Source organism: Odontesthes bonariensis, chromosome 22 (assembly GCF_027942865.1).
Source record: "Odontesthes bonariensis isolate fOdoBon6 chromosome 22, fOdoBon6.hap1, whole genome shotgun sequence".
NCBI lineage: Eukaryota > Metazoa > Chordata > Actinopteri > Atheriniformes > Atherinopsidae > Odontesthes > Odontesthes bonariensis.
Genome location: NC_134527.1, coordinates 14,494,088 through 14,505,663, shown reverse-complemented (window position 1 = coordinate 14,505,663; position 11,576 = coordinate 14,494,088). Strand labels below are relative to the sequence as shown.

Here is an 11,576-nt window from a genome sequence, read left to right as displayed (position 1 = left end):
TGAGCTGTATTTTGTTACCAACAATGCATTTTGTTAAAATTTCTACTGGGGACGCATCAAAATCCATTCATACACATTAGAGCACAAGTTTTTTTTTATCTAGCTAAATTTAGTTTCTAAATGATGCAGTCATTGGCGCACAGTGTAATCATCTGCAGCTCAGTCTGCACGAACTGAAAATGGAGAAACTTGTAAAAGCAGTGGGGCTTATGCTCAGTGTCACTTCCTACCACCAGGGGGCTTCACAGGATCCTCAACTTCACACAACCACTGAGTGCGAGATGTCCAGGTGCAGCGCCTCGGCACGGAAACAAAGCAGGAACAATCTAAATCTTTACAGTATATCTTCAAACATTATGACAACACCGACACATTAAAGAGGAACACCATATTTGCATATTAGTATCTGTTTTTTACAATTTGCTCAAAGACTAGGATACCCACAAAGGTGAAATTTGTTTGGTTAATTAGACCTCCGCAAAATGTTCTTGATTTAATTTCTTCATACCCGAATAAATATTTGTTTCATGAAAGGCACATAAAAGCAATTAGTGCATCTGTGATTCTTATTTGCACAGTGTGTTTGTCACCTCATTATTTCCATATTTAACCTGAGGAGAGTCTCGTCAGCGGGCTTAAAAGTCAACTTCCAACTTCGTGAGTAAACATCTGAAATAGAGACGTGAAATCTGTACATGACAAAAAAAAAAGAAAAGGGAAAAGACTTTTTTTTCTTGAATCCAAATATTTAATTGGTACATATCAACTGTTATTATGACATGTATAAAATTTCAGATCACAATATGAAGCGATGAGACTTCTCGACGCGTTTGCTGCAAATGTTTGAGGATGCCAACATAAAAATGACTTAATGATTAAAATAGAAAAAGAAGCATCTAAAATGGTGGGAAATAAAAACGGGCGCATGGACATAGATAAAACAGTTAAGCGTTTTAGGAAAACCAAACGTGATTTCTCAAACTTTATTCTTCAAAAAGAGTGCAATCAAAAATAAAAAACAACACAGCACGGAAGCCAAGCGTCCACAAGACTTCTAAAAGTTGTTAGTACTGACTAGGTTTTTTTCACGGAAGAGCAGGAGACAGCGGGGAAGAGAGGAGGAGGGAGCAAAGGTCACAGCGGAGAAAGAAAGGGCCGTTAGCTCGCCAAGCAAGCGGGAAGAAAACGATCTAAACAAGATTAAGCAACAGTAGAAGTAATGCACGTCATAGTTAGCTTTAAAGATCATAGTAGCATTTGTATTTGCATGTTGTTGATAAAAATAAAACATTAAAGAAAAAAAAAAAAGGAAGGGAAAATAAAAAGTCCTGAATGACTGAACAGAAAAAGGGACGTCACCACAAACAAACAAACAGCCTGCCAATGAAAGAGGGGGATGGATTGGTTGGGGGGGGTCCAGGAACGAGACGGGGTCGGACGAACAGCTCACAGCTCTGACCAGCATGTCAACAGAAAAGGTAACAAAACCGATGTATTAACCCAGCTATAATTCAGCCTTGCACGGAACATGACTGATCCACTTAATCATGACTATGGTGTTGAACAAGGGCCACGGTTTCCCACGAAAAACCAACACGGATGTTCTCTGCACCGCAGCACTCCTCTGTCCACATCGTGGCGGCTGTGCCGCTGCTCTCCACGGCGTGTTTGGTTTGGTTTGGTTCCTCTCAGGCCTGCCAACCCAGGACATTTTAAAGTACCATATCAGCACAATTATAGCTGGAAATATGTCTCAGCTGCTCCGAATTACCAAAAATAACCCCAAGACATTTGATGTGTAGAATTGAAAGCTGCATTGGTCAAAGAGGCATCTGTATGCAGCGAGCGATGCGTTCGATGACGTCCAATCACTCTGAGCAGTAGAAACAATTAAACACATGAGTGAAGCTGCAGAGCTTTTACGTCACCAGCTGCCACTATGTTATCACTATGTGGCGCTAAAAACTACAACTGAGCTTTAAATGCATTGGGGGGACGGGTTGGGAATCTAAGTGAATCAAAACGATAATAGGGAAGATAAAAATTTAAACTTTTTTTTGACAGATTATGAATCTCAATCATGTTGTCCTTACAGTTCTTTTAGTTGTGTAGTTTTACTCGTCTTATAGAACGGATCCATATAAGTCTTTTCTCTTACTAAAAGTAAGTGGTTACAGTCAAGAGATGGTTTTAAGCTTTGTTCCCACATTTTAAGAGAAGTAAATGTATGAACTGTTTTGTGCGCATCACCTAAGGATCAAACGCATCTCGTTTTCATCGAGTTCACATCTGCCTTTCCTTTTATCTCTTTTATTGGGGGCCACAAACTGTTGCATGATAGGCCAGCTGATCTATGGCCTGCCCAACTCTTTTTGAGCCAGGAAAACGGTCACGAAAGAAAAACGAGAACAACAAACAAAAACAAAAGTGTCGTCCTCTGTCACTTAGGCCTTCAACCTCGTCAGCTCTACAGCTCTTCTCTTGTACGATCTTGCCTGCTTGAGACCAACTCAGCACAGCTAATAATCAATAACAATCTCCACAATACTTGTAACATTTCTGTACTGTAACACTTTAGAAAGTGTTCATTTTGAGTGTGCGCTTTTCCTTTAGCAGACATCTCTCAGGCTCCTGAACACAACCACAAAGTGCATGATTTGATAAGGTAACGGAGTCCATGATGTCACGTTTTGTCCCAGGTTTTTTTTTTTTTCCTTTTTCTTCCCCCAATTAAAACATATCTGGAAATACATAATGTACTTCAGCCAGACTTAAGTATAAAAGTGCTATACTAGTATACAAGTACTTGTTCTTTAACATTCAATGAGTCTCTAATTTACAGGTTTGTGGTTTTATTTAGGGGCTACTCTAAAGTAGGTAGAGTATGCTGTAAAACTGTGAAGCGCTAGGCCGCTGCTCATTCTTCTTTGAAAGCACGTCAAACTAGGCACAAAGCATGCATCATGCAGGCATGTTTCATGGAGATGTGGATACGTAAATGACTTCAGGCAGCTCAGCAGTGTCTACAAAAGTCTCCTTTAACATGCACGAAACAAAAAGAAATAAAAAAAAAAAGCTATATACCGCGCTGAAGGAGAGATTAAACAACTAAAACAGTAACAATGTCTTCTTTAACAAAAGACAACTTCAAATATTTAACACTACTTTAACACCGGCAGTGCAACCAAAAGTTAGCCGAATAAAAAATGGTGTAAAATGATCATTTTAAATCCATTACTTCTGACTGGAACTGAGAATGTAAAACTGATTAGCTGCTGAATGCTAACTTTTGGTGCTGAAAGCCCTGCAAGGCACTCTTCTCCATCTCTGTCCGTCCCCGGGCTGGACAGAGAGCAGACTGATCACACTAAAGGTATTTCTGAGCCTCTCACTATTCGGCAGACTGGAAAGCCCGTCTGTTACAGATTGTGAGGTTTGGCACCTGCAAACTTTGACATGTCTCGGCTCTCTGGATGGGATTTGACGAATGCTAATCATCCAACGGACTACGTTCTTTAAAAAGAAAAGAAGTTCATCCTGAAATCCCAGAGCTCTTCGGTGGACATTGCCTCTGTCAAGTTGGACAATAGCAGATGTATATCTGCACGGAACAATATGAGCTAACTTACTCTGTGAAAAGTCCTGCTCGATCGTGGTTGCTCGGTAACACCAGGGACAACCACAGCGTGCCCCCATTGAAGAAACCTGCAGGCAGCCCATCCAAGGTTTTTCAAGCATTTCACGGCATTGCAGTGAATTCCCAATTATTACCTTTTATGTGAGAGAATTTCGCTGGTCGATAAAAGAAGATACCAGAACACACTCCGATGTGTGAAGAAGATCGACCTCGGGTCATCCGACTATTGAAGTGGAACCAGAAACCTGAAAATTTTATTTCGAGCAGATTCCTGAAATTTTCCCCGCTGAGCTGTTCTCCAGCCTTGTGTTTTTCTCAAGTAAATGCTTCTTCTAACTCCATATTAAACCTAAGGAGGACTTCCAACACTCCAAACAAACAAGACACAGCTGCAAAGGTCTGTTCTCTGCCAATACACAGAAAGTTACCCCCGGTGAGACATTCGTTATTCCTATTAGCTCAAGGTGGAGCAGTGGCATTATTCCAAGTGACATGAACACTTGGCAGGACGCGAGCAAACGCTCCTGAAAGGCCTACAAAAAAAAAAAAAAAAAAGTTTACTGCACGAGTCACTTATGTAGTGCTCCATTAAGATAAGACAATGTGTTAACTTTACCTTGCCATAACAGGGAAACTTTGGGAGCATCTCTCAGTCCAACCCTTATAGCACCGAGCTCTGTGTCTTGGCAACTGAGTAAAACTATCAGATCTGCTCAGGGTTTGGGTGCAAAACTGCATACATGGTACACAAAATGCAAACAGGTTGGCAGGAATTTAAATGTAAGGATACGTTTGCACTCGAGCAACGTGCTGCGTGTCAATTAAAGGAAGAAGCGGACGACACGGTGGGCGGGGACAATTGACAGAACATGGGCTAAAACCTGGGGGTGGTTGGTGGGAATATGAGCTTTTTTTGGGAGGGGGGGGCTTTTTGTGCGTTTGTGCCCGCTTGTGTGGGGAGGTAAAAAAACAAATTGGTCTTTGATTTTGAATTTCAGGCTGGTGATGTTGATGGAGACAGTCCGAGTTCAGCAGATGAGGTCAGTCCCTACTGAGGTTGTTTGTGTATGAATGATTGTATACATAAATGGCTGTATATGCAATACACTTTTGCCTGTGGGTAAGTACATTATGTGAGTGCAATGCATTTCAAAGTGGAGCTCTAGGTGCTTGACGGTATACAAGGGTGCACAGAATGGATGCTTATGTGCGTGTATGTACGTATCCTACTTATGAATGTAATTTCGACCTCATCGGCCCTTGCTGTAGCCGGGAAAGAACTGGTCGAGCAGAATCTGAAGCATCTTGTTTTGGGTCATGACATAGTCCTTGCCCAAGTCGTGACGGCAGGCGGGGCAGGTGTACACCTTCGCTCGGAAAGACCGCTGGAGACAAGTCTGAGGACGGAAGAGGCCAGGAGAATGACACGGAGGGATTTTTGTTTAGTAGTAAGCACAAATGACTCCGCTAAGGTGCGCGTGACGCATACCTTGCAAACGTTGTGTGAGCAGACGGTGGTGATGGGCTGGAAGGCAAGCTCCTGGCAGCACACGCACATGAAGATCTGCTCCATCTTTCGCAGGAAATTCTTGGACGGGACAACAAAAAAAAAAACAAACAGGAATTATGGAGAGAAAATCAAACTGAACGGAAAAAAAGATGGACGAGTAAAGTGGAAAGAGGTGGTCAGGGTCTAAGTTTGAACTTTTGAAGACCCTTAGATGCGTTTCTGATGTGATGCCCATGGTGTCATACCGGCCCCTCTTTAAGGTTTTCCATGGCTTCGTCCCAGAGCTTCTTGTTGGCCGTGTCCTCTTGGATCAACTGCTGTTGCTGCTCTGACAGCTGGAAGGTCTCCTCTATCTTCACACGTTTAGATGGAGGCTCTTCTGCTGGTGACACTTCTGGTAAAGATGCACAACGGGATTTAAAAAGCAGCAGGTACTTTTGGAGATTAAAAAAAACCAAACATATATATTGGAAATAAAAATAAAATAAAGAGCATGTACGACAGTGCTAGAAATAAGATCCTGGTGGATAATTGGTTGCCTTGTTAAAGAAGTTTCCCTGATCTCGCTGTTCTCACCTGTGCTCTTCTCACAACACCTTGTCTGACCTGCTTTGAGCATCATCTGTAAAAGCACCCACCACTCTCTCCGGTTGTCTTCTGCGCTCCGTTACTTTGTGGGGCCTCCTCTTCCATCTTGGCCACTGGAAGCTCATTCTCCGCTCCCTCGCCGTTCTCCTCTTTCTCCTTGATCTTCCGTTGTCTCCGCGGCCTCCCCCTCCCGGTATAGTGCTTACTGCGGCCGCCGCGACCAGGTCTGGCACAGGCCTCTTTCTTTGTTTTGTTAGCCATGGCTGCCAAGTAGCCTGGTGGGTACTGCAGGAAGAGGCATTACCACAGACACCTTATTCGGTTATTTCTCAGTTTGTTTGTTTTCCGTTTCTGAAAACTGAAGACATGCGTGCTCTAAAAGATTGGAACTGAAACACCAAATGGATGTCGACAGTAGAGTTTGATTGAAACAAATGCAAAGTTGAAGTACGTGACACATATTTTCCTGTTTGCAAACACATACAGTGAATGCAAGCTCGTAAAAAGACTTGCGGCACATAATACGCCCAAAGTTCTGCACCGACTCTGAAGAAGTGGTTCCCAACCTGCAGTCCAAGCATCTCAGGGGGCGCGCGAGGCACAGAATATGTAAAAATCAGATTTGTGTGCGTGTATGAAATGAAACATATTAACAAGATTATCAAGTCTGTATCGGAATGAAGCGCTGATGGGACACACTGACGTAACGCTGGTTGTGCGTTTTTTTTTTTTTTAATGGAATCACAGGAAACAAATGAATTCTTGACTGAGTGCATCTGCAGCTGTGTACGAACAGCTGATGGGTGCGTTTCTGATTAAAAAGGGACATTCATTCCACAACGAGAAGAAAAAACCCTGGACTGCAGAGTTGGAAACATGTCAAACGGGGTGCTCCCGTGCATGCTTTATCCTCTCGGGCTTGGCAGGTTTCTTTTATACATACAAATGAGGGGTTTTCGAAGATAAAAGGCTGAGAGCTACAGCTCTAAAAAGCCGCCTAACCTGAACAGCGATGCCCAGTTTTTTGATCCTCTCCAGTCCTTCAGGTGTCCACGGCGCTGGTTCCAGGTCATCCCGTCTCAGCAGGTACCTCCACACCAAATAACCACATTTTCCAATCTCTGGCCAGTATTTTACCACCTGTGAGCCACCACAACCACAAACAGCATTAAATTCGATCCACAAAGGAGCCGCTTTCGAGTCATGAGAGAATGCAGAATCAAAGAGCTGTTGATTAACATTTAGTGTGCTGCGCTGCATGATCCCACATGACTGTAGTTGATAGTAGCCTTTCAAACAACCATACTATATACACTCATGTTTGATCGCGCCTCTGTATTGGCAATATTTTCTCTGAACTCTAAGAGCTGTCACTTGGAGTAAGCGCATTTGATTTCAAAGCTCAACACTTGGTTGTACCTTGTAAATCCCATCATAGCGGTTTCCTTCATCTGGAGCGTACTTGCTGATACGTCGACCTTTGGAGCTGCGCACCACTCTCACTGGTTTTCCCGCCCGCCAGTTCCTGGACTCTGCTCCGTCCTTGTCATTCAAAGGTGCATCGCAGTTTAAGGCCAGCGCCCTGCAGAGGTCAGGAGCCAAGTCAAAACAGAAGTTTCCTCATCAAGTGTAAGAGTAATCATCAAAAAAAGTTAAGCGTTCACATGGGTCATCGAGGTTCTAATATCAAAATTTTGCTCTTCTAATGGTCGTTTTTCAAGTGTCATACCTATTCATGTGAGTCAGGGTTTGATCAAAACAGTGCTCTCCGATTCGTTTGTTTCCGGAGAGGTCACGACCCCCGCTGCCCGTGTAGGTGAACTCATCTCCCCGGTCCTACCACAGATCAGAGTCACCATAACACAGAGGTCAGCAAAGGGTGGCGAGGCACACATCCCTTCACATGTGGCTCAACAGAAGGGCAGCCAAGGTGAAATAGCAAGAGTACAAACCCACCACTTCATCCTCGAAGCCTCCAGCTAACACCAGTGAGTAGGAGCCATCGTTGCTGCGCCCGTGGATGCCGCCGACGTGTGGCCTGTGAACGCCTGCCTCGCTCACCTGAGGGAGGGGATAACAGCAGAGAGACGAACGGAAGCGTCGGATGAGAAAATAAAAACTGCTCGAGTTTCTTTCAGTCTGTAGACTGTAAAAAAAAAAAAAAAAAAACTGCTAACCTGTACTCTGAATTTCCAGGTGGTTCCAACAGGAACACCGGGAATAGGTCCGTAGTGGTTCGAGGGAACGATTGTGCATTCTTTAGTGCGCCCCACACAGGCCATACCCTGCAATTACACCGAGTCAGACGTCAACAATTCAGACTTCAAGGGTAAAATCAGTGCAAAGATCCTTACATGGTATTTCTTTCCTTCGTTTAAGACCAGGGTGGCCATGAGTGTATAAAATTAAGCAACACCTGCGGTGACTTCTTCAGGACAAAGTATTTTAAACTTTAAGAGAGGATGGCACCTCATTTAGCTGGTACAAATGAGTTCTACAGTGAGAATGCAATGAAGCTTCAGCAAAGCAAAAGCTTTTTTATTCGATGGGACGTTAAAGTTGTGATAATATTAAAGTCAAGCATGAATGCTGCGTGACTCACAGCACTAAAATGTGCCCAAGCACACAAGCTGGGCTGTTTTCAATTAGTCCACAGAAAAAGGGAGCATTCTGGTAAAGAAAGGAGTTATTTTCCATTGGCAGTTCCAGGAAAGTGGCTAAGTTATGCTTAATGGCATTGTTCACATTACACCATGGAGCAGAGCGTCAGGGAGACAGCACGGCCAGGATGGAAATGATCCACGCACTTTCTCAAAACTGTTGCCATGACAGGAGTCTGAGGAGATTTTAGGAAAATATCGAACATTATGCTTTGAGCAGAAACTCTTGAAAAAAGAAAAAAACTAATTTAAAAATACACTCGTTTTTGTTTTGTTTTTTGCCTCGGGAGCTCAAATTATATGGTTGAAGTTTTTGCCAAGTAAACAGTTATAAAGCAATTTCTCAGCTTGTGGCCTCTTTAACACAGAGGAAAGGAAAAAGAAAGGAGGTTTATGAGGAGGTTCGTTAGTCATGTTTTAATGAAAGAACATTTTAATGATCAGTATCAGACGATAATCCTACTAATGCAAGTGTCTAATGACTCGGACCACGATTATTGAGGAACTCAGCCACTTGATCTAAAGTTAAGTAGATTCTGACCATATCAAAAACGGATGCGAGTAAGTTGCGATGTCCTCGGGAAACCTTTGACAAAAAAAAGTACGATTAAGCGTAGTGAAAAAATGGTTTACGGCTGGCCAAAAAACAGTTGTACCACTACAACTTGACGGTGCTTTCCATTCAAATTGGGTCGGTTTTCTTTTACGAGCCACTGAACAGTTTCAAATTGGTACTTGTATGTAAATGTGATGCCTGGATTTTAGAGGGTTTTGAATGCAAAGCCTGAAGCTGTGGTATACTTATCTCAAGTCAAATATTTTCTCATGTTGTTTAGCAGACAGCCCAAAGTCCTGCTCGAAAGTTCTATTGGAAGAATGTAGCATTTCAAAAACGCTGACACATGACTATGAAATACCTTCAGTAATCTGATTATTCAGTTTTTAAGAGTCTACTGCCAGCTGAAAGCGATGGAGCTGGGAAAAGTTTCTTTCATTTCTCGTCCCTGCGTTTCCAGCGCAAAAAAAGCAGGAGCATTTTCAATTCAATTTAGTGAATTTTGGTAAGAAAACAACCTGGAAAAGATACTGGTGAAAAGCGTTCGAGACAGAAGGCATTCATACTCATCCACTTAGCAGTTGCTTCTTCGACGACATACGAAGGGAAGAGAAAAGACCCTCTTCTCAGGCTCTGTAAGCCCGAGGGAAGTCTCACCTTTCCCCAGTCCCTTTGACTCTCAGTTGTAGCCGAAGGCATTTTGGCTTTCTTCTTGCTGGCTTTGAGCTTCTCGCCGGCCTTGACAACTTCGCTGGTGTCGTTTTTACAGGTTGGACAGTACCTGGCAAAACAAGAGGAAATCACTTTAGCATATTATTTTTCTATTTTTTTTTTTTTAACTGTCTCACAAAATCCAAAGCACATTTCGGCCCCCTTCTGACACAGACATTGACATTACGAATGGAGTCAGACTGAAACAGAATGTTCACATCGAACGGTGGTTATTAATGTTAGGGATTAACCCAAACCTAAATTTTCTAACCCCCTCTAAAGGCCATGAGCCTTCTTCCTCTTTCGGCCTCTCCCTTATACAGGGGTCGCCACAGCGAGTCGATCTCGCATCACAGATTTGGCACGTTTTACGCCGGATGCCCTTCCTGACGCAACCCTCAACATTTATCCAGGCTTGGGACCGGCACTAGAAATACACTCCCTAGAAATAGAAAAACCACTCCCCAGTGGCTGGGCGCTCACACTCACACCTAGGGGACAATTTAGAGTCACCAATCAACCTAACGTGCTTACACAGGGAGAACATGCAAACTCCACGCAGAACGGCCCCAGCCAGGAATTGAACCTGGAACCCTCTTGCTGTGAAGTGACGGTGCTAACCACCGCACCACCCTTCAGCCCGCCATGTATTCATGAGTATTCTGTACTTGTTGTCGGCCGTTCACAGTGCAACTAGGTTTTTTTTTTTCTTTTGCCAACTGTTTTTTTTTTTTTTTTAAAGGAAAAAAAAGACGCAAATGTCTTTACAGAAAATTCTTAAAGATGGTGCAATGTGCAGCGCAAACTTTAAATGATTTTGACAACAATTTAATAGAAATGACAGGGTAAAAAAGCAAAGTTTTCCTTTCTTTTTACACAAAAAGAAAAGAAAACTGGGGCAGCTAAGACAGAAAAAAATAAAAAGAATACCTTGAAATAGGCATATAATATTAAAAAAAAACAAAAAAAACTGTTCTCTAATGTCAGTGAATGCATGTGTCGTCTGTCTCATATCATCACTCGATCGGGCCCTCTCCCACTCATCCATTGACACAGTTGATTTGCAGTTGTTTGATTCATTCAAGGAAAATACTTGCTGTGTTTTTATAATCAATAACATGTGAATAGATCCACAGCAATTGAGAAATAGTTTCGGTTATGCTGTCTGCATTAGTATGCGACGTGCTCCACAATTACCACAAGTGGAACGCTGCTGTTGACATAAAACAACAAAGACTGAGAGTTGAGGTGTACTCAGTGACCAATTACCAATCAATCAAAAAAAATACCTTGGACCCACAATCCAGTACTGGACATCAGACCAGGAACCCCCCCCCCCACCGAGTGGGAATTTGTTTTCCATCAACTTTCTTAACCTCCTCTCTAACGTGCAATTAAATAAAGAACAAATTATTTTCTTCGACACCGACAGCCCTCCGTTTCCCATTTGGATTACCAGTATATCTCAGAGCAGGTTGAACTGCACTTTTTCAGCATTTTTACTGTTAAATTTATTTTTAATACTGTGGGAGCTAAAGCAGAAAAGTAGAGAGAGAGGGGGGGGGGTCTTCCTCTCAGTGACAACAGTACCTGCTAAAATCACTGGGGGGTAAAATTAAAGAGCATGGAGCCCCGATGAGGACACAGCAGAAAGATTAGGAAGGCAATATTATTTTATTCACCGAGACACGGCTGCAGTAACGACTCTCTAGTTGCAGCTTTTAGACTATACGGGCGGACGGAGAGGTAAAAGTGAAGGAGGGTGGGGTGGGGGGGGGGGGGGGTGGGGGGGGGTGGGGGGGGGATTACAGTTACAGTGCTCGTTCAACGACAGATTGTGTAATCCTGGACATGCCACTAAGAAGGAGCTTGCAATCTGCACCCCAGATTTTTAACTGCTGGCTGTAAGTTCCT

General features: G+C 43.1%; 1 protein-coding gene across 1 annotated transcript in view; it reads right to left on the bottom strand.

The window, feature by feature from the left end:
• Positions 1-56: 56 nt before the first annotated feature.
• The window catches only part of uhrf2 (ubiquitin like with PHD and ring finger domains 2), a 34,779-nt gene continuing 23,259 nt past the window's right edge, over positions 57-11,576 (bottom strand). Inside the window, exons 7-16 of the mRNA XM_075455904.1 lie at positions 9,609-9,732; positions 7,913-8,020; positions 7,692-7,796; positions 7,465-7,571; positions 7,155-7,317; positions 6,738-6,875; positions 5,786-6,020; positions 5,393-5,541; positions 5,127-5,225; positions 57-5,034 (exon numbers count right to left, since the gene is read on the bottom strand). Coding sequence (XP_075312019.1) covers positions 4,888-5,034; positions 5,127-5,225; positions 5,393-5,541; positions 5,786-6,020; positions 6,738-6,875; positions 7,155-7,317; positions 7,465-7,571; positions 7,692-7,796; positions 7,913-8,020; positions 9,609-9,732 — 1,375 coding nt within the window. The 3' untranslated portion in view covers positions 57-4,887. The remainder of the gene's footprint in view (positions 5,035-5,126; positions 5,226-5,392; positions 5,542-5,785; positions 6,021-6,737; positions 6,876-7,154; positions 7,318-7,464; positions 7,572-7,691; positions 7,797-7,912; positions 8,021-9,608; positions 9,733-11,576) is intronic.